Source organism: Lathamus discolor, chromosome 8, assembly GCF_037157495.1.
Source record: "Lathamus discolor isolate bLatDis1 chromosome 8, bLatDis1.hap1, whole genome shotgun sequence".
Taxonomy (NCBI): Eukaryota; Metazoa; Chordata; class Aves; order Psittaciformes; family Psittacidae; genus Lathamus; species Lathamus discolor.
In genome coordinates this window covers 4,504,969-4,528,385 of record NC_088891.1, presented here as the reverse complement: position 1 = coordinate 4,528,385, position 23,417 = coordinate 4,504,969, and the positions used below count along the sequence as shown (strand labels likewise).

At 42.0% G+C, this 23,417-nt stretch overlaps 1 protein-coding gene across 2 annotated transcripts in view; it reads right to left on the bottom strand.

Moving 5' to 3' along the window:
* IGF1R (insulin like growth factor 1 receptor) overlaps nucleotides 1-23,417 on the bottom strand; it is a 179,980-nt gene that overhangs the window by 132,897 nt on the left and 23,666 nt on the right. For both annotated transcript variants that reach the window (XM_065688733.1, XM_065688732.1), the window contains exon 2: nucleotides 17,192-17,737. In XM_065688733.1, the coding sequence (XP_065544805.1) occupies nucleotides 17,192-17,737 (546 nt within the window). The remainder of the gene's footprint in view (nucleotides 1-17,191; nucleotides 17,738-23,417) is intronic.

The following is a 23,417-nucleotide window of genomic DNA, read 5'->3' as shown; positions in this document are numbered from 1 at the left end:
GATGTGAAAAGGGTCTGGTAATTGTCCCATTTTAAATGCAGCAATTAAAGCAGATCATTTCCTAATAGAGCTGGATCATGAATGAATTATCAAATAGGATGCTTCACATTTTCAGCCTTTTAGAAGAGCTGGAGTTTTAGCTGTACAGCATTTCATTCAAGCTGCTCACAGGTACCATCACCCTGTCTTGTTGAGATGCATTTAAAACAATAATAATAAATAATCAGGCTTTCCAGAGCAAATACGGTTAATTCACATTAGCTACTTCTGCACCAGTAGTAGCAGAGCAACAGGAACTAATATGATAAAGACTAAGAGAATCAGAATACTACCTGGAAAATATACTTTTGTTCCCTTTCTCCAAAAGGACAATGTATTCTGTTCTTGTGTGATATATGAGTAGACACAGGAAAGAAAATGGGAAGTTAAAATAACAGAGAAGCAGGTATTCCTTCTTGTATTCCCTTCCTCTACAATATCTGAAGTCTTTAAGCAGCATGCTAGAAGAGAAATCTGTAAGCTGTCCTGTTGTATATTTATACTCAAGTGATGAATGCAAGCCTCTTTTGCTTAACGTACTTTACACATGCTTCCGAAACACCTCTAGCATTCCCACCCAAAGACGTATTTTCCAGAAGCAGCAAGCTGCATCACCAGTATTACAGTCCTGCACATCACTGGTCCAGTGCAATAGAAGAGAATAGGGTTATAGAGTAACAAAATGCATTTAACAACAAAACTTCCACACAAGATGCTCATCACTTCTGTACATTATATCTGAAAGGTACCTGGAACCACCCACAAGCATTAACTGGTGCACCACAATATTAATGTTAAATAAGATTATTCTCCTTATCAGACAGATGGGGCACTGCAACTTCAGTGTCGTTCCCATAAAGCAAGCATAGGACACGTATAAACTGTGCCCAGTTTAACATCTTCAAGTGAAGGACCATAACAGAGCAGACAATTCATCAACCAGAGAAGAGGTAACACTTCAACTCTGAACAAGTTCAGATTAATCTAAATACTGTGGTATAATTAAGGATTTAAAACACTGGAAAAGGGAACAAAAACATCAGTTTAAGGATTATTCAAAGTATTTTGTGTAGAGAATAGTACTATATCACCTGACTTCTCTCAGCAGGGGTAGTCACTACAACTTTAAACCCAAAGTATGCAAATTTCTGCATACAGAAAACATTAAATATCCAACAACCTGACATGTTTCAAATCCCTATCAGCACTGTTTAGCATATAAATTACCACAGACACTGAGTGTCTACAAACATTCCTTTTAAACTGTTGGGAATACAGTAAATAAGCACTTTTTCTCTTCACCCACAGGAAATATGCAAGACTCTAGAGCATGAGGAGCATTGCTCAGCATCTTTCTGAAACTAATAAATTTAATACACATCAGAAGTGCTGGGAGAAACAGCTTCCTCTTGCACAAAGGAATGTTTCCAACAAAGAAAGCAACCAAATGGCAAGGCAAGACTAGACAGTCATGATTTATCAGCCTGTTGATATTTTAATGATACTAATGATCAAGCTTTTCAAAGATATACCAAGATAAAACTAAGTTACATTCTTTGAAGGAAAATGTCAGTCTTCTTTCACAAGCTCCAAAAGCAGCCACTGCAGCTTCCTGCACTTTTGGTTCAGATGTTTTGAAGCAGGCAGCATTATTTTTCCCTTCCCAAATCAAAACCTTCCAAATGAGGCATGACAAAACAAGCTGAAGTCCCGAGTTAACTTACACAGCAAGCTACAGGCATGCAGGGGAACCTGGTGTGCCAGGGCAGTTCTCAACAATAATGTTATCAGGGAAAGCGCTGACATCCAACATTTAATCTACCATCAAAGCTCAAGTGTATGTTCTTCCTCACCAGTAGCTCCAAAGTTCACTTGCACTACAGACTGATCCATGCTTTAACAAGACATTAGAAAGTAATTAAATTTATTTTCTGGTTGATTTTTTGGACTCAAATAAATCATGTCCCTAGGCTAGAACCAGCAAGAAATTCTTCACTTGGAATTAAATTACTGGTTTCTTTTCTGCACTCCTTGTTGGGGTTAAAAAAAGAAGTGCCTGGGGTTCCACAAGGCCTTTCTCCTGCCATAAAACAATCAAAGCTCCATGGCCATTTTCCCACCCAAACAATAAGAAGCAATAAACACTATTCAGACATTTCCAAAACTCATGGATTAACAAAAAAGAGGAAGAAGGGTGTGGGGGGGTAAAATGAGGTCTGACAACAACAAACCCTGGGGAACACATAGGACTGGGGAGATTCCATAATCCCAATTACAGCCACGTGAGCCACGCACAGGGTGAAGTTGCTCTGAAGCCCACAGAAGTTTAGATGCAAGAGCTCTCCATCTTCATCAGCTACTTGTGAAAGGCAGCAGGAGACAGACTCGGCTCAGGTGCGGTTCCAACTATAACCAGAAGATGTGGGAGGTGGAAAGAATCAAGGGGAGAAAGGAAAAGCTCTCCAGCCACTTCCACTGACGAGATTACAAAAGGGCTGTACTAACTACAGTGCAATGCTTTCCCCCAAAAGTGAGTTACTGTGGTTGCTAGAGGGGTAGCAACTCATAAAGCTCTGCCTCTCAAGAGGGCAGCAGCATTCCTGGTAAGATTGCTCCAAACCAGGACAGAGTACAGCATCTTTCCCATCCTTCTCTGCTTCCAGGACAGATCACCAAGATTGAGATGCTGGATTTGGAGCTTCCACCGTGAAATACAGTGAAATCACAGTGTATACCCACCAGCTGGCTCCAGTGGGAGTTGAATGGGACCCAATTCCACAGTTATGCTGGGGTTTCTCTCCAGTTAGCTGCAGAAATAGCTGCAACGTTCCAAGGCTTTCTGCCTTCCAGGTTTAAGTGAAAGAAGCAATGGAAAGGCCCAATGGAACTCCTGCTGAAGTTAAACAGAAGATTTAGTTTTAAGGTGCCTGCTTAAATAAATAAATCCAGTGTAATTGGACAATCCAGGAATAACTACTATAGATTAAGCCACTTCGGGTTGGCCTGCTCTAAACCAACCAATTTAAAAATCAATCAGGTAAATGAATGGCATAAAAGCCTGGGTATACACAGCCCCCTCAAGTTCATTGTCTGTCTTCAAGTAAATTACATTAATGAACTAAAATTGTTTGGTTGTTTTCACACCATGAGACAATGTTTACACTTGGCAAAATCCTCTGGCCTAGATTTTCTAAGAGGACTCCTGGTTTCAAGCACCTTACATGTGAGCTGTCACACTGCCCATCAGAGAGCTGTGGACCACAATGCTCCTTAAGATGAATAAAATCAATCAATCAGGGTCTCTCACTTAAAAAGCAAAAAAAAAAAAAAAAACACCACTTCTTTATAGATACTATATCCTGAAAGAGCTGAGCCTCTCCCCAGGAAATATTCCTAACGTGAGGCATTAAAATGAGAATCCAAATTTTATGTTGCAGTATAACCATACTGCTTTATGCAAAAAACCCAACACTGATGATGCAAGAAACTAAATAAGAAATCATTGGCAAGGCTGCTCCACAGTTCTGTCAATGACAGGAAGATGATACAGACAAAAATCTTCCCTATAGACTGGAGGATGCCTTTTAGTTTATCTGTGTTGTCCCAGGATGAAGCAAGATGCAACATGATGTATCCACAGAGAAACACTCAGTATGCAAACTGGCTTTGGCAGAATGTCCAGAGTAAGAACACGACAGGAGCAAGAGAAGGTTCAATGCTGGAAGTTCACTTGATGAGGACTGACCTGCACAAACTCACCTCAGCCTATGCTTTACCTGAAGCTGTGGATACGTGCACCACTATGACTCAAGCTATTTAGTAGTTTATCCACCCAAAGCACAGCCCAAAATTACAGCACTAAGATGTAAGAAAAGGCTTGTGTGTAGTAACATGAAAGACTTAACTCTGTTGCTTCAGTCAGGCAGCTGTCCACAGAGGCAACCTTTCTGAAGACCACTTGCACTCTTCATGCTTTATCAATATCTGCAAAGGCCTTTCATCAGCTAACTGGAGATCAGCATTTCCTCTGTTTTGACTGAAAGTAACAAGTTTGTCAAAGCAATACATCATTTAAAACATTATAGAATGCAAAGGGTTTGAACCGTCACTCTACTCCAGAGGCTTTCTATATCTCAAACTTACAAATTAGAGCGCTGAAGACAAATCAAACAGCCCTCTACAATGTGTACTTCAAAGCAGACCATCTGGCCCAGAGTATTTTTCTCTACAATTACTATTTTCTTGCATAGACCTATGCATAGGACATATGCAGGTTCTTGCATAGTGTCACAATAAGCGAGAAAACAGATGAGAACATGTCAATAAAGGTCTTCCAAAGGAAATGAGTGTAGAACAGACCCTCAGGAATACTTTGCTCACCTGGAGACACAACTGCTTCAGATGCAAGAGTCATTCAAGTACAGATAATGATTTACCTGGAAGACATTTTGAGAAGCAATTCCCTCATATAATTAAAGCAGCTTGGCTCAGGAAGCACTGAGGCTAAGTCAACCAAGCAAGTTTGCAATCACTGTCTAACTTGCATCCATCACTTGTGTTGGGAATAGAGCGGCTTGCTAAACCAGAGTGCCTGGTCCCTGTCGAACTGGTTCATCACTCGCCTCTGGGTGCCCCATTAGCTCTCACATCTGCAGCAGCACAAACACTGTTTTTGTTATTTCTGCTAATCTTATTTTACACATATTACATAGAAGTCTCAAGTGTTCACTACTGCAGCAGGTAGATAGGTTAAACCTGACCTTCACAGGAATGGGAAAAAATCAGGAGCACAACAAAGCGTTTAACAAGAAAATCAAACAAGAGTTTAGCACCTGCTTCACCTAATTGGACTCAAGAACACATGGTACAATCACATCTGTAGATTATTCCTGTACCGGTTACTGCGAACACTACAGTTATATCCTAGAAAGCTACTGTTTGCAGGCTGTCCTTCTCACAGTACCATGACAATGTCTACCTGTAGCACCCATTCCTCCAGTTAATACAGCTGAAGTCTCTGGAGAGAGACCTTGAAATGCTTCATAGCAATGGCCCAATGACTGCAGCCTCCCACAGCAGCTGCACTTCACTAGACAGACACTGGGAATAAAAACAACATCATAAAAGCATAGAAAGCAGAACCTTCATGTAAACTGACTCCCGAAAGTAAAATGACCAAAGACCTCACGGCTTCCAAACTACTGCATAAACATATTCCTTTGACTCCAGCTCTCCTGCAATTACTTTCTCATCCACAAGACACACCCACTCACCCACACAAACCAAACCAAGCCCAACACAAACCCTGTAAATTTAATCAAGGAAGGAAGAGCCGGTCTGAAATGTTTACTTCTATTTTTAAATACTTGGGAGGTGCCCGATGCTCCCTGCCTGCAGAGATAACTAAGTAGGTGCTCCAGAATGGTGAGACCCAGTGCACGATCTGGCACGAGCAGGCACATCCAAAGCAGCAAAACATCAGAGCAGCTCAAAAGGCTGTTAAGAAAGGCATTTGGAATAATTGTTTCCTCTAAGCCGGGGTAGACAGTAACTTGGGGTGTTGTTGCAGAGAAGAAAAAGTATGTGTATGTATGTATGTAGCACAGCAAAGCGCTCTGAGCAGTACTCTGGTTTCTAAAGAACAAGACAGTCTCTTCCTTGTTCCCACAGTTTGTTTCTGCCTCAAGCAAAGTTGGTTGCCACTCTGGTTGCTCTCTCCCTCACCCAAATGGTTTGCATAGCAGATCTGCTGAAACATCAAGTTTTAACCAGGCCCTAATCCTGCTGACTTCCCTCGCAAAACTGCTGGAAAGGAATTCCTCCTGGCAGCTGCAGTGCCTCTGCTCATTAGTTCACCGAGCAGCGGCAGAATGGAATAGACAGGCACATCATTTCTGTGCTGCTGTGGGAACAGTGATAAGGACCATGCAGGCAAAGGGAAGGCTCCAGTTTCTCAAGAGCTTATTGGAAGGGGAGGAGAGGAAAGGCAGAGGTCTTACGAGGAGGACAGGAGCAGGGCTTGCGAGAACTCAGACAAGTTACTACTGCACTTGCTGCTGTTGCTGGGAACACAAGCTAGAAGGAAGCTCTTCCTTCAGCGTTTATTAGCAAGATTTGGAGACAGGAATGTTGTCATTTTAGAGGGGTTTTTTTCCAACTCCTGCTTTAAGGTATTGTGTTTAAGCAGACATGGCACAGAGCTATTTGCACCAATCCCAATGTCTCTTGGAATATTAAGAAGAATGAGTAGGGTAGCATTGCAAAATAGCTGTCCACTTGCTCATGGCATTCTTTGTCCAGACAGCACCCTCGCATGCAGGTCAGATCACGCAGCCCACTCCGCTCATACAGGAAAGCAAATGTTTTTACTTCTTGCTTTGCAGTTTCATTGAAGGAACCCTACTGCTGATCGTGTTTATTAAGCACGCTCAATGTAAACACAGTACATCTCTTGGAGGACCTGCACAGAGCTTTGCTCCATTTATGGTGACTGGAAGCCCTGTGTTGTTCAGTAACATTTCCTCCTCCTCCCTCATCACAGGCCAGCCACCATCTCACTAAATATTTAATGAATAGACAAGAAAAGCAAGAAAGCTTCACAGCTTGAAGTGTTCAGGTACTACATGCATGATGTTAAAGTTTATCTAATTGGGAAGTATATGGGCACGGCATCCAGAGACTTAACAGCACATCACAGGTACTGCATAATGATCCTAGTATGACTGAAACAGTGCCATGCTACAACAATACCAGTTCACAATCTTCCTTTTAACCAGGCAGCCCAGTTCTCAAGTCACAAGAAACCAGCAGCTGGGACCTGCAATCACCACAGATCTGTGTCCTTCCCTTTACACCAGACACTGCCATACCAACCCACTGCATTCCCAAAAACATCCTCTTGCTCTCACCTGTATTTCATTTTTCCCCCTTAAATACATCATCTGCCACATGCAGACAACTCGAACTGTACGACGAAGCTTCCTATGGGTAGAAAAGAATAAATTCTTTGCCTAGGAAGAATGATTTTTTTCCATCTGTAAGACATTCTCCAAGTACTTACATACTCCTGTAAACCACCTGATCCTAAACCAGCCCTTCAATTTGAAACCTCCCTACAGCTGGTTTGGTGGAAGGGGTCTTTGTTTTCCCTGCCACCACACTGCCCCTTTTCTGGAACAAGGTATTACTGATTTATTTCCCTTCTACAGAACAGAAATGGATGCACACAAACAACTGCAGCGAGTACACGAGGAAGAACGTTTCATCTCTGAATTAAGGATTTGCATACTGGGTTTTATCTGTAACACCCACTGCAGTGTTTTATCCCAGACTCTCAGATCACAAAAGACAAGAGCAGACAGTGACTCACTTCAATTTCGGTTCTGCGCGTAGTGCTTCACGTGGACCAGTCAATTCTCATTCTGCCAAACAGCCTTCACCAAGTGCTTAGAAAGTAAACCATCTTCCCTAGCAGAGCTCCTATTCACATGCTGCCTTCACGAGGAAAGCTCAGAGATGGAAAGGAATTCACTCAATGTTTCCCCTTTGTGTTGTAATGATTTCAGATTCAATTAATACTACATGGGGAGGCACCGATTCTGAAACACCTGCCCTGGCAATAACCAGATTAAGACCTCCAAACTTGCTCTACTCTGAACAGCAACAGCCTGCCAAGTGACAGCAGTTGTCAATATCCACCAACTGGAGGCTGGGTTTCCTGTTAAATCCTGGAATCCAAGACCACTCTTTAAAGAGGATTCCCCACAAAACAGGGGGGGCGGAAATTAACTAAAAAAATCACTTGACAGCTCTGAATTTGTATAGCCAGAAGTCACAGCTCCTCCTCTGCACACTTTGAAGGCTGGAGACTGGCAATGCTCCTATCGGATCATCTCACATCCCTTAAAGGAAAGAGATAAAGCCAAAAACACAGGGAAAGGCACCCACAGGGACAGAGCTACTCTCTCACTGATCAATGTACTGAACAGAACAGACAGATTTCGGGGAAAAAGGCTGGGCAGGATGGGTGCAAAAAGAGCCGAGCAGCTGGTTTCATTGTGAGAAAAGCGAATAGGTTTGGGGCTTGGCTTGGTGTTTTTCTTACACGCACACTCCCTTCCCAATGGAGGTTTCTTTGGGTTAGCTTGGGCAGCATGAATACAAAGCGCCGCACAACTGCGACCATGTTTGAAGTCTAGAGAGAAACCTTCAGGCCGGTGTGCCAGCCTAGTAATTAACACAGCAAAAGCCTTTCCTCCTCTTTTAATGTTACAGAAACTGTTCCAACCACAGAACAAGGAGCTTGCTTTTCTTCCCCTACCTTTACACCCCTTCATCACGCTCGCATATCGTGACCTATTCAAACCACACTCAAAAGCTTGATCCGGGCGCTCGGTGATACATAACTTCCATTTTAGTGAAACAATCCATCTGCTCCATGTGACTCAGAGCCTGCTTTAAGAATGCAATACTGTTTAGGCCAACGGTTGCACCGCACAAAGTGTTTTGTTCACATGCATTCCTTTGGGATGACAGAGCCTATCCACGGCCCGTAACGGTTGGGGCCTGTGGTTTTTTTCCCTCATCCGCTGAATGCTGCAGTGACTAAGCTGACAAAAATTCCTAGCCAATTATAAACCCACTTAAAGAGACAGGCAATCCCCCTGCAACCTTCTCTTGCCATCCTATACAGGAAGTTTCTATACATAGAAAAACATCTCCTCCTCCCAAGGCCTGCGTTGATATAAAAGACTTTCTCCGCGAGCTCAACACTTCAAACATGCTTCCTAAATGGCATCATTTCCCAAAACTATAACCTTTCATCATCCATACGTATTCCTCATACGTTAACCGGGGGAAAAACAAAGTGGGAAAACAGACCCCTCAGCTGAGTTACGCTAGTAAAAAGTTAAGAGAAGGCATTCATGGAGGGAAGACGAGTGTGCTGGGAAGGGATGAGTCTCAACAGCTATAGAGGACTGTTTATTAAGAAGGGAACACTTAAGCGTCTATAAACCCAATATGTTGCAACAGGAAAAAACACATCGGGGAGGTCGCACTGGTGTATAAACTGCAAGTCTGATCCACCTAAGAGCATAGGCTGAACTTTAACTAGCAATGACAACTTGGAGTTGCCTCTCAAATCTCTCTCTACATGCAAATCAGCAACCAAATTCCAAAAACCACCAGCCTTTCCAAGAGGGATCCTCACATCATGTGCTGCATTCACTCTCGCCTACCTTGTCAAGGGCCATACAAATGCATTTAATAATTAGCCAGGGCATATGGAACCAGGTTTTGGGCAGGTAACTACAAGTTGACTTTTGCCCAGCAAGAAACAGTAAACAACAAAATAACTGAGAGACTGGCATATGGTTTCTAGCTTTAGAAACCCAGGTTCTGGGCACCTCCGCCCCTTCCCATCTTACGGTGGGCAAGCTAGTTACTAAACCATTTTTAGCGCTCTGCTGGTAGCGCATGCACATTCCATCGCAAACACTGAAAACAGTGAGAGAGGGAGAGGAAGAGACAGTGGACAACTGAACCAGGCTGAGTTCACCTCAGAAGAAAACGGCAATTCAATCTGTATGAACATACTATTATCTAAGCATCTTTTTATATAAGTTAATTCCCAGAGCCATAAACAGACTTGAGAAGGAAATGGCACTATTAGTGGGAAGGAAGGCTAAACAAAGGCTCTTCAGCACTGCTGTACACTGAAAAACTTGTTTGCCACATGAAAACAGTTTATGAAAATGCTGAAGTACCATTCACGCCTACATTCATGTGCATTTTGAAGGAAAACAAGGAAAATGGTGCCTACCATTCAGATGTTTTAGAGGGTGTGATTTCTACCCAGGGTTGAACCCAAGTTTTACCTTTACTTCTTACGACAAGTAGGCTCACAAGTTCAGTGAGCTTGCTCACACATCCACCTCCAAGCCTCCTTCAGCCCATTTCAGCCCAATTCAACTGCAGGTTAGGCATCACCAAAGATGTATTTCCACACACTGCATGGAAAAGGACAGCTAGGTGGAGGCCGGACCTTTTTAGGGCCCCTCCAAGCTAAAAGCAACACTGCTGAATTCGCCCCTCACTGGACATCCATGCAAGCATTAACTATCAAACCAGAAATGCCTAGGAAAGCCAGCAACCAGCCAAAGCCAGACTCCTTGCATGGATAAGAGCCACAGAGAACTCAGCCAGGCTGGGTTTGCCTTGTCCCTGCGACATTTGCAAGAACCCAGCAAAAACACAGCTTCCTTCTGGTTTTGCACTTGACATTTTCCTGACATTTTCCCTATAACACTCCCAGCTATTCCCAGCTCCCAGTTGTTTTGCAAGTTCACCATAAAATTACATTATATTACATGTAATTAACTGGCCAACACAACTATTTATTAACAAACATTTGGCTAATATATATGAATGGGGCCTGGAAGTCTACATTAAGTAGGTTAATCAAAGACTTGGTTCAAATTTAGATGCATATTTAAGTTTATAGATTCAACATGGTACTGCTGCACAGGAAGGTAAACCAGAAAATGATTCTCTAAACAATGCATCACCCTCAGTCTCCTCGACAATGAAAGTCACTAAGAACAGCAAAAGTGTTGTAAACCAACCCAAAGCATTCGGTTTCCAACCCCAGCAAGCACCAGATTATCAAATTCCTGAAACATCCCTAACGCGCAGCAGTGCCTCTGGAAGCACCTTCAGGATGTGACCAAGGTTGTAAAGGGTTTGGTTTTAAGTCTGAAATAAATAAGCAACGTTTTAGAAGCCCTCACTGAATATGATCCTTTTCCTATCCCCCTCTGCTCCACAGCCTCAGGCCCCCTGGGCCACCAAGTCCATTCCCTTCTCCCATGAGCCTCCATGTAATGAGGGGTCAGACCAGGACTCCTCAAGCACTAAACTTATAAAGAGTGCACACCATGCATGACAATCTAGTGATGCTTTTGTATCTTGTAAGAAGGACTGGCACTGGTTTTCTTCTCCACCCTTTAGCACAGAGCATCAGAGAAATCGAACTGAGGGATTAACATACATGCAAGCTATAAAACCAGTGAATGGCTATTTCCTACAAGTGATCTCCAATTATATTTTTATAGTTCTTTTTCTGACAGTGAAGCAGTTGCTTGGCATGAGACAATTCAAGTAAATCCATACTGAAGAAGCAATGAGCATTACTCATGATCTCAAAGTTTCACGAGGCAAACTTCTGAAGCCATAAAAGACAGGCACAGTGTGGATCCAGAAAGACTTTCTGTCCAGCCAGGTTTCAATCACGCTCTTGTTTAACTGTTACTATAAGATGCATTTACACGAAGCACAAAAATCTCTGCCTCCACTTCCTCATTTGGGCAAGTTTGGTGTGAGGTTTAGAACTGCTAATAATCATTTTTCTTAAATCAGAACGGTCACTATGCAAAGTAGAGTTTGTGTTACTCAGAATCCATGAGCACACACATTTAAACTCCCGATTATCACTTCACAAGCACTGAATTTCCAATGCAATCATGGCAACACTAATCTGCCATTCCACAATGAATGGTACACATTAATTACCTCTCACCATTATCATAACAATACCAAATGAAATAAACTTATCCAATAGGATGGCCGCTGGAATATGGCTACATATGACCTGGTGAACATAAACACACCTCTGGACTGGAAAAGATAAATCAAGTTGAAGCAGGGGTAAAACGTGATGTTTTGTAAGGATAGAAGAAAACTGTGTGTACACATGAGTGGAAGACAAAAGCCCTTTAGTCCAAAATGTGGGGAAATGGTCTAAACTTCTAAAGGGACTTTTACAATGTTTGTTTTAAACCCATGGCAAAGTGTCATTGACGGGCCTGGTTAGCTGCATCAAGTCTGTCAGTACCGGAAAACACAACTCCAGAATCTAAAGTCCTCTCAAAAACACCACACATCTCAGAGCCAAGAGAAACTAGGAAGCCAGGCTGAGCATTCAGCATGAGCACTTAGTGCTCCGTGACTACTGCAAGCTGCAAGGCTCAAGATATTCTTCCCAGCTTATGGCATTCTGCAAGCGAACAAAGCAAAACGCCAAGTATACATTTGTTTAATTTTAGCCCTTTTCTCAGAACATCAACCACTGCTGCAGTAATTAACTGCACATTGGCCTGAACCGCTCTGTGGCCATTCCAGCCTCCTCATTAAATATGCTCTCACAGCCATAATAAAAATTCTGGGAAACCTCTGGCTCAAGAGCAGGCTCAGGAGGGGAGCGAAGCTCAAGCAAAAACTTCATTCAGAATGAAAACACCAACAACAGTTCTTAACATGCTCCAGGTTTTCCTAACTCGGTGACACTAACTGTGCCTTTTTTTTTATGCCCCCCCTTCTGTGTATTCCTTTCAGCTGATGTTTATTTGCTGGTGAGTTTGTACAGCAACCAAATGGACAAACAGCCTGTCCCTTTCAATGGTTTACACAGTATTTGTATATACAGCCCAACAAAGGTAGGGTTGGCATTACACACACCAGCTTCATTTAACCTTGTACTACATTAAATCTGCTTGCTAAAAGGAGTTAGCTTTTAAAACACAATGTCCTCCGATATATGCATTTTTTTATTGTATGTTGGAGTTTAAGAAAACATATGAAAAACCTTAAAAGAAGCAGCAATAAGAAAAAAGCACGCAGACATAACAAGGGCAATTTGATTTGGCACCTCTGGATCCCTACTTCTTTCTCTCTCTTTCTTGTCTCCACTGTTCACGCATGCTCAGTATCTCTAAAGGACAAGGGAATAGAGTGAATACTCCTCAGAGAGGGGAGAAAAAGGAGAGAAGGGGAAAAAAAATACCCAGCACATGGTTTTCACCACTACTCTGCTGAATCAACAGGGAGCACATTCCCAGATGGCTACCCTGGGAAGTACTGCACAAGTCAATGAAGTGATGTCAAACGATACCACTCAACTGCATTATCTTTTGAGCTCCGTGTAAACAAACAGGAGCAAGTTCCGAATATTTGTGAGAATACATCATGTTACTGTCTCCATATGTTTCAACATTTTAGTAGAAGGTACATATGGACCATTCTTCCCACTCACTGTCATTTTCTCCCTCCTGTTCCTCATTCCACACATGCACCATATCTTTTCAGGCCACTGTCAAACCAATTCAGAAAGGAATAAGGATACATTTTCATTAAAAACATTTTGTGCTTAGCTGCCATCTGCTTCTTTATCAGCCTCCAAATCCTCACATGCCTTTTCTGTGGTCTTCAGTTTGACACATTCGGAAGCTGAAAGTCGTCTTCTGTTGTATTGTGGAGCGTGGTCCATGTGAGCTATTGTTTTTCATGTCAAACTGGCCTCTTTTGAAACAAGTGCTTAATGCTTATGGCCCTAATCCACATTCCCTCTACAATGCCAATTTAAACCTACTTGGTTTTTATGCCAGTGACAAATCTAATCTTAAAGGCCCCTCACACAATTCAGATACACATTCGTTGTTTTTATGGGAAGCCTGTTTCATCCCCTCTGTGCAGCACCAGAATTTGCTCTCACAAAGGGAAGACTCAGACTTCCAGACTGTGCTCTTGTACAGAAGCTGCAGTTAAAGCCATTACCCCCTTAAAGCAGTTATTGACAGTCTGTCCTCCCCATAACCAGACCCTTAGTCTCTCTCTTATCCAAGTATGAAAAGAATGGTTTCAGCTAATGCTCAACAGAGCATCTCCAATGTAACTGGGGGGTGGATGGAGAGCAGACAAATAATTGAGATGAAGAAAAAAACCACCTGTATACCATGTATGTTATATATGGACCACTGCTAGTTTGGTTATTGCTTTGCCACATAAACTAATTAATTTCTTATGGCCCCAGCAAATGCAAAAGCATCTCAGGAAGTGTTAGTTGGACTTGTTCGCAAAACAACACAAAGGTTATGGCAGACAAGGGATCCTGAACTTCCAGGCAGGCTTTCAGGGCTGTAATTTACATTTGGTTTCTGCAGGCTTACAAAGGCCTAGTGACTAAAGCAGCAGACCTCAGAACTTAGTCATCAGCAAAAGGAATAGAGAAAACAACCAAAGTTTTCTTTCCAGTAGACCAATGGACAGGCAGAGCAGGAGTGTCAGCGACAAGTCCTTCAGGGGCGCAGCAGGAACAGTTTTTCTGGTTCTCACATCAATCGCTAGCAAGATGCAGGCAGATTCCATAAACATCTCCATCAGTCACAACTGCCACAAAAAGGGGGAGGAAAAAGCAAGCCATGATCTTATTTGTATGTCTGGACTCTCAGTTTTAATCTTTCCCATCTCTACCTGTGCCCCAAAGCACAAGCACTGATGTAAACAACTCCAGTACTCTCCTTTTATCTTGAGGGATCCTTCTGTGTGGACCTGCATCCCAAGTGAAGTACAGCTGGCATCTGATATGCCAAAAGGAAGGTTGGTGCAAGTCAGAGAGATGATAGCATACCAACCCCAACACAGCACCCTGCAGCTCCAAAGGAAGCACGCTTGTGAGGCTGCTGCCTGGGGCACTCCCAAGGTAAAGGAATGCATGTATGCTACACAGAAACCAGGGCAACCAAACTGGCAGAGCAGCTGATACCACTTTAGGCTGAGCCTTAAAAAGTAAGTAAAACAGTAAAAATTGAAGCTTCTTTGTAGCTTGTTCTACTATAGAAATGCCAATGGCTTATTCTAAGCGTATCCTTCCCTCTCTCCTCCCTCCACCCTCAACATTGTTCCTGCACAAGTTATACTGAAGGAAGCACAGGGTTCTTCCTTTGTTTGTGAGCAAGAGAATGAAGAAAAAAAACAACTTCCACTCAAGAGCAGAACTAAACAGAAGCCAGGCTACTTTAAAGTACAGAGTGTTCCCACACAACATTTACCCACCAATTTCAGATCTTTCAGCGTAAAGCCTAAACAAGGACAAAAGAGACTTAATATACACTCCTCCACAGATCCAGAGAGAAGAAAAAGGCATAAAGGAACCCTGAGTGACAGACAGCGTTTTCAGCTTAACATGACTGTGACGCACAGGGAGAATGTCAGGGTTAAATTAGATACTACACTAGAAAAATATTCCCTGGAAAATAACATAGGTGTCATCTCTCTACGGGTAAGCAAACGCAGATTGAAACACTTGGTAACTTCAGTGTCTTTGCTTCTATTCTTTTTCATGTCTTGTGTAATTCTGTACTGCAAGAATCCTCTCCAGATCAAGAGTTCATTGCCAAAGCGTCCAAGCAATCTCGCAGGACAGACAAAAAGCTTCCTTTTCAACAACTGCACATTTATACCTCCCTTGTTTTTCTTCAGAATAGGAGTACTTTGGGGTTGTTTTCTTTTTAGATGAATGGTTGGCAAATTTAAAGCCTTCTTCCTCAAAGTGGCTTATCACGACAAACAGATTAAACAGGTTCAACTCTCTCTTTCTATTGATTAGAGCTTGCTCATTTCTTCATATGCTCTGCATCTCAAGATACTCTAAACCTATGCTGTTTATGCACAGTCTAATGCTCTTAATAAGTCTTTCAAGACTCTTCTCCAACATTTGTTTTCTTGACAGTCTCCCAAAAAAGTCAGATGAAAGCATGAAGGAGAAGAAAACCATTGTCTATACCCTTGCCATAAAGTGCTGCCATCACACTATAACCTCATTTTATTCAAACACATCTCATCATGTACATTTGGGATCCAAATTATTTTAACATTCCCCTAAAAGCCAACAAGTTTGGATGTTACTTTTGTCTATTCCAAATAGCCAGAGCACACAACAAGAAGCAAGCAAGCTGTTGCATCTCACTAAATACACTTTAGTTACATTCAAACCACTGAAGGCCATGAGGTTGTACAGGGATCATCCAGATCACTCTCTATAGACAACACTCTCCTCCTGACGTAACTTTGGCCTGCAGAAGCCTAACAACTCAGAGCAGCACATGGTAAGAAAGAGACACAGCTCATGTCCCTTACACTGGACATGTCACAGAGTTCCCCAATAACAGACTGAAGGGTTTTCTTTGTTTAAAACCAAACTTCATTCCATAAAATAGAATCATAGAACAGAATTTCCCTTAAGAAGCACTAATAAAAGCACAGCCCTACAAATGCCTTTTTTCCAGAGATATTTTTGGCATGTGTTGACTGCCTCTACCCTACAAGGTAGCTCAATTTCAGTTCTAATTGAACATGAGGGCTTCACAAGCAACTGATGAGCCACTTTACTAAGAAGTGGTGACCCCAAACGAAGGTAATCTGAATATAGCCCTGTCCCTGGTGTCTCTCACACTGGTGTTTACTATCAGCAGCTCTGGTCAGGACTGCATGTGGAATTTAGGAACTGTTCCTCCCAGTGAGCTCTGCTTGTAGTTAAGCCTTACTGATACTGTGAGGCTCAGCTTTCATGAAGTTACAGGATGAACTCACAAAGCCTGCCATGTAATCATGTTATTTGAGTAAACTCTGAATTTGTTTACTCTATTTTTAAAAAGTGAGATCAGGTTTTGGTTTTGCTAATACTTGTTATCAGAAAGGCATAACCCCTGCCATGCCTCACAGGAGTAAAAAGAGCAAGGATAATTTCCCCAAGAGTAGAGATACCCACTGACTGGTTGACACTACAGACTATACTGTAAAATCTGATTTCAGAAACCAAGTTCTCATGTACAGAATTTACCATTACAGCAATTTCTGAAGGTGCCTGCCAAAGAAATCAAAGAACCAAGTCAAACGAAGTCCCGTTAACAGCTTCGGTACAGCAATGACTTGGGCACACACGTAACATGACTTCAGCAAGGAGGAGGAGATGGTGCTCAACAGCCACCTCCAGCCGAAGTCCTCCAGGGAGGTAAAACTGGTTCCAGCTCTGCTGTAATGGCTTTAGTTCTACGCTTGTTTCGCATCTTTTCCATGGGGAAGTAACCCAAGAAGTTTGTGGGGTCTTGGTTTTTTTGTTGTTGGGTTTCTTTAAATCAAGTGAGATGATCCCTTACTGGTTGGGGAGGAATCTATGTGCAGTAAGTGGACAACTTGTCACGTGAACTGCATATGACCAGAATAAAAGTTTAAGTTGCTACAGAATTAGAATAAAAACGAAATTAAACCTTGCCTTCAGAAAGAGGTAACAAAAACACACTATCTACTCAAATCTTACTTTTCTGGCAGTGGTTGGTGGTCCAGCAGCGGTAGTTGTACTCATTGTTAATAGATGTCTTCTCACACAATGGCTTCTCTTCCATTGTTCCTGGACACAAGTCCCCACATTCCTTTGGAGGTTTATTCCCAACGATGTAGTTATTGGACACTGCATCTAGGATGAGAGACCAGTCCACTGTGGAGAGGTAACACAGGTCAGAGTTCTTCTCAATCCGTATGGCCCCGCGGGTTATGTTCCTCAAGTTGTAAAGCCCAATCTCTTTAAGATTGGTCATTTCAAAGATAACCAAGGCATAGTTGTAGAAGAGGTTCCTCCCACGAATGACTGTGAGGTTGGGGAAGAGATCACTGAGGCTTTCCAAGCCTGCCACACGGAACAGCAGCAAGTAATCGGTTATGACAGTGAGCTTTGGGAAGCGGAAGTTGCGGTAATCCTCTGCTTTCGAGATGAGCAGAATCTGAAGGAAACCCTCAATCACCGTACAGTTCTCCAGGCGTTTCAGCTCATGGATGTCATTGCGAATGTCAACATTTGGCCCACAAACTGGAAAAGGAAAAGGAGAAAGGCAAGTTAGTAAATAAATGCATTTTACGCCTTTTCAAAATCAGGATGAAAGTAGAATATTCTGATAGCCTTAAGCTCTTTAACTTCTTAATTAGGTTGCAATGTTAAAACAGGAAAGGACAACTTGATTTACACCGACATTGAACATACATCTCATTTAACCCATCACTATGAACACTACCAGGACCAGCACAGACACACAAGTTGTCTATATGATGTAGCACAGAAAAATGTGGGTTTATTACTTGTCATTACATTGTAATTTATCACCCAACCCTCTTAAAATACAAGCAAATCAAAGAGACAGCTTCCAGAGAACTACTTCTCTTAAGTGACTTTCTCCTCATGTTCACAAGCAACATTAGCCCTAATTCTTGAACATCAGTCTCTCAACAGGTCAGCAATAACATGAAATCCATAGAAAAGTGGTCAGCACTGCCTGCACTGTGACTGCAAAGAAAAGAAAGCACTCGACTTGTAGCTAATGCACCAAATTCCTGTTTGCATGTTCCAGTGAACCAAGTTGCACTAATTTTGGCACCAAGACATGAAAAAAAGTTCCTAAGAAACATAGGATAAACTTATTTACAAGAACAAAGCATCCCAGTGAGGAATTGCCCATGGAAACAGCAGGCTGAATTCAATGCACTCTCTTGAAATCAGTGACCAAAAGTATTATTCCCGAGTAATTCTATACATTTGGTCTTTCCATATCATACGTATGAATGAATCAGACATATGAATTTAACGATGAAAATATTAAAGAGGCTGGAAGAAAAGTGTACTAATAATGTCATAATTAGACACATAAAATTCACTTTGATGTAAAACAAAAAACTACAGAGAGTAGTGAGTTGCTGTTTTTGGAAACCCTTCGAGTTGGGTCTTTTGTGGAAAATATGGGAAAAGATTCCCTAGAATAGATAAGTTGCTTGTAAGCAAAGAGAATAAAATGCCAGTTTATTTAAGCAACACAGAACTTGAATAAGCCCCAAGCATTCAATTTTGTGGAAAGGTTCTCTTTTTATGCATGCTAGGCTTAATTATTTTAACAACATCTTCTCCTCAGACAAGGAAAAGGTCTAAACAAACACTGGAGCCAAAAAACTTCAAATTCTAACCCAGACAAATTGTCCAGAGATTCAGCAATTGCACTGACAATAGAAAGCAGTCTTTCTATCCCACAACACTTATCTACGACTAATAACTTAAGCTAACAAAGGATCCAGAACATTCGCATGCTAAAACCACAGCAACTCTAATACCCAACAAGGACTTAAAGACTTTAAAGTCTTTTAAAGACTAAGGACTTTCTTGTTAGAGGGACAACTTATAAAAAAACCCAACAGGGTGAGATCTTTGTTAAACAGATGTTTCTACACAAATGATTACCTAATCTTCCTTCTATAAAGAGCCAAGCTTAAGGCAGAGCCTATTAAAAGGTGAGTAGCTGCACCAGAACCAGCTACGTGCATGAACGTTCATTCCCTATACCTTTGAAAATAAATAAAGAGAACACCAGAACTAATGCACCAACAGTAACACTTGGCCATCACCCCCAGCAACACAGGAAATCCCCATTTCAGTGTATATTGACTACAGAACAATTGTATGTAACAGCCTGGAGTATGTGCCAAGGCTTTAACTTCCAGAAAACATTAAAAAACTGTGAGTGCGTCGGCACTCCCCAGCTTTAGAAGCCAGAGGGTAGACTGGGAATGTTTAAGTACTCCAGGATAGTAAATGTGATGAGAGATGTACTGAGTCGTGAGCAGCAGACATGTGGGCTTCCCTTCTGAACCTATGGGAAAGACAATCTCAACCCAGACTAAATTCCTTAATGAGCTGGTATCCACGTCTTGCTTCCGACTTGGGGGATTTTCTCCTAAAGCAACCATCCCTGCATCCACCCTCCAGTGCCCTCTGCTCAAAGCACAGCTCAACAATCACATGAGTGTATTTATACTCCCAACATTGGGCTTCTCTTGTTTAAAAAGAACAAGTCAGAACACACAATGTTCTTCCAATTGAACTGTTCTGGTTTCTGTCTCTACCTGCTGGCACGACAAGGTGCACAGTACGGTGGTTCCTGGGATGGCAAAGCAAAGTAACACAATTTATTTTCCTGCCATGAAATTTTAGAAAGCCCAACTGCTCCAAGCCCTTTATTTTGTTAAAGAAATAAAATTTGCACTTGTGCTGACATCTTGTAGGCAAAGATCCAGAGTGATGGGTTTAAAAACAGCTGAGTTACAATACCCTAAAGAACAATTTGTAAGAGAAATGGCAGCAACCGTTAACTAAAGCATTATATATCTGTTCATGCATCTATTCTGAGGCTGGGCTTTAAAAGTCATCCTGCTTTTAGCTGCATGTTTCTTTCAGCTTGAAAGTTACTTAATTTTAGATATTTAATGCTTTTATAAATCTATGAGATTTCTGGAACTTTATGGCAAAAGTATGCACTCACTTCCCTCAGTTACAAAACATCATCCCCTTAATATGGAAAAGGATAAAGTCCAGTGGGCTCTAAGTTAGAAACTGATTACAGATGAACACGCTGTTGACACTGGTGATTTAAGAACTTCCTAGTTCATTTACTGAGTTACATTTTGCAGAACTTCATGCATATAATGAGAAGTGCAGAGACCCAAACGTGAAATGGGACAAGCCCCTTGGTCCATACTGACTTTTGGGGAAAAAAGGTCCAATTAAGGCACATGTTCTGGTTTGTTGTACTTATTTGAAGGGATTTCTGTAAAGTTGACATTGTTCACAGAAGTTAATCACACCACACAATGCCTCAGCTTTTTCTCACGTTTTTCTCACTGCCTTGAAGAGGATTATGAGAAAAACAAATTAATCAGTGCTCAAAGTCAACTACACTTTCCATTTGGCTGTTTGGCTGTGCCATGTTTTTTTTGGATCCCATTTTAGAGAAAGAGTAAATGGACTTACTCTACAAACTGGTCTGTCAGACACAAACAGTGTGCACATAAAAATGCTCTTTGGAGCATTTCTATTCCATTTAACAGTTTTGATATTCCAGCCTACAGCGCTTTTTTACCATGACCAGTATAACTGACCTTTGTTTCAATTCCCAATTCTGAATTAAGTGTAACTATTACATATTTATTCTGCTAACAGAAAAAAAATGCAACATCTGTTTACTACCCTGCCCCAATAGTCTAGATTATAAGCACATAGGATAATTACCAATAGTCAGATTGATGCTGTGTTCATTCAGCTACTTACACATTTCCAAGCTTTTCCTTAAACTGCCTATAATTTCTCAGACTTACCCTACATGAAGCGCCTAGTTCTGAGTCAGAAATTAGTTCTTTAAAGAAATACACTATTTGTTTAAAAGATAACTCTCCAGTACTGCAGAACACCGAAAAGAAGCAATGAATTCTTCACCTAGACTACCACAAATGCCTTCCTGGAAGCAGGGCTTTAGTCTAAAGGTACCGAGCTTCACCTATTGCCTTAAGTAGTAACCTACCTGTGTTCTTCATTTTCTGGGATCATCCTGGGGGCAAGTAAATTTCCAAAGATAATAGAAAAGCCCAGTCCACACACAGCCTGAGGAGCTGCAGCTCATTCCTACTCAGAGAACAGATCCAAGCCTGATCGTGTAACTGAGACAGGGTCAATGAACTACGAGGAAAAATGATTGCATGTAACAGGTTCACACGCTGGAGAGTAACTCATGCGACCTGCAGCCTGCTCCTTAATCTGGCAGCATCTCCTGGCAAGTCTCCTTCTCAAAAGCTGCTCCAGGCTGGGGCACCAAGGAGCAGAGCAGAGGCTGTGAACTAATACACACGCTGCACAGCACATGAGTAGCAAGTTGACACTATCGAGTACACAGACTGGGCAGACCAAAGCCATGTGCCGTGTGACAGAGCTCAGAGTACAGTGATCCAGCAGTTTCATCTCAACCTTAACTATGATTTGCTAATGCTCATTTTGATCCTAAAACCATTCTGACATGGAAAAGAACTTTGCTACCTTGATAAATACCTGCTACTTGATCCTCACCTATCATCAAATAATTATTTACTCCACGCAGCAGGTCTTTATTCTTTTTATATACTTAACAGTTATTTCAGGTCACCAGCTTCTCCCAAAAGGACTTGCGTGTTGCCCTTCAGTATTTCAAGAGAATCATTCTTTTCGCAAAATGGGATGCTACAGAAAGCTCAGCACTTTATCATACAACTTCTGCTTGCTACAGTATGTCACAGCTGTACATACAGTCATAGCAGTTAATGCATTATCAATACTGAGGTGTTATAGGGCAGGACTGACAGCTCACATGTCCACTGTGAAGAGAAGAATCCGTTTCCTACAAGAAACCATTTCATCTTGCTGTAGTTCTTGCTTCCCAATGTTGCGTTCCTCCCAGAAACTCCATTTAGAAGCTCTATAGAAACACAACTGGTTAGGGTTTTCTTGAAGAAAACGCACACTCTCACATCTTAAGCCTTGCCTAGGGTCCTTTACTTCTTTGGGTAATGTTGAACGGTTGTACTACACTGAACAGCCTGGCCTCTCTCTTCTTAACTAGCCAGAAGTTAAACACAGAGCAATCAATCACTAACCACCTTTCTTCAACACCAACACATCCCAGGCAAAGCAGCACCAAGGCAGCTCTTAGTCACTGAGACACAGAGTGCAGCAATTGTTCTAACCCTGTGCTGCTTTGCTGCCCAGGGGTTACAACACCCATCCTGAGGACAGCCAGTGAGCTACAAGGTTCGAAAGGCTTCTTTAAGGGAGGGCATGAGCTTGCTCAATTTCTCCTCTACCCTGAAACTCTGTACAGTGGTAACAAGTACAGTGTGTTACCATCAGCACTGGATGATTTCCTACACAAAGAAGGAACTACAAAGCTTAATACACAAAACAACTGTGGCTAGTTCTACTTTTAGAGAGCAGCTTGCTCACACCACCACCACCGCAAGAAAAATCTCGCTTTGCCAATAATGGCTTTTTCTGAGCACGCTCCACTTCAATGAGCACGCCGCTTTCCAGACAGCTACTGCTGCTCTCTGGTCAGCAAAGAGCTGATGCTACTGAACACAGTAACTTCGCTCTCTCTCCCCAGCTCCTCTAATGAAAGAGGCTTGACCACGTCATCCTTCAGTAATGTCAGCTCAGTGCTGTGGGCCTTTCTGGGAGATCAGCACATCTTCTGAACAGTGTTGTTATTTATTCCCAACAGAGCCACTTCCTTTTCATCATGTGTTTTTTAGTTTTAATCTATGGCAGGTCCTTATAAAAAAAGGGTCCAAAGCAGCTACTGAATGTGGCTGCAGTCCAGCAGCCCTCATCCCAGATCCCAGCATGCTGCATCCTCTTTAAGGCAAGCATCTCCAGAGTTACCATCCCTCTCTCAGAGCAACAAGGAACACTTTTATTGCACTGGGTGGATTTACATACAATGGCCTGCATATGGACATGTTTACTATATACAGCAACAACTCAATAGAGGGGTTGTATGGCATGTTGGAAAAAAACCCAACTGCTCAGAAAAATCCCTTGCAGACACTTGAAAGTTACAGAACAACTGTGCCTGATGACAGCATCCTAATCACTATGTTATCTGAGAAACCGGTTAGAATCAGGTTAGCAAAAAGGAACTGAATGTATG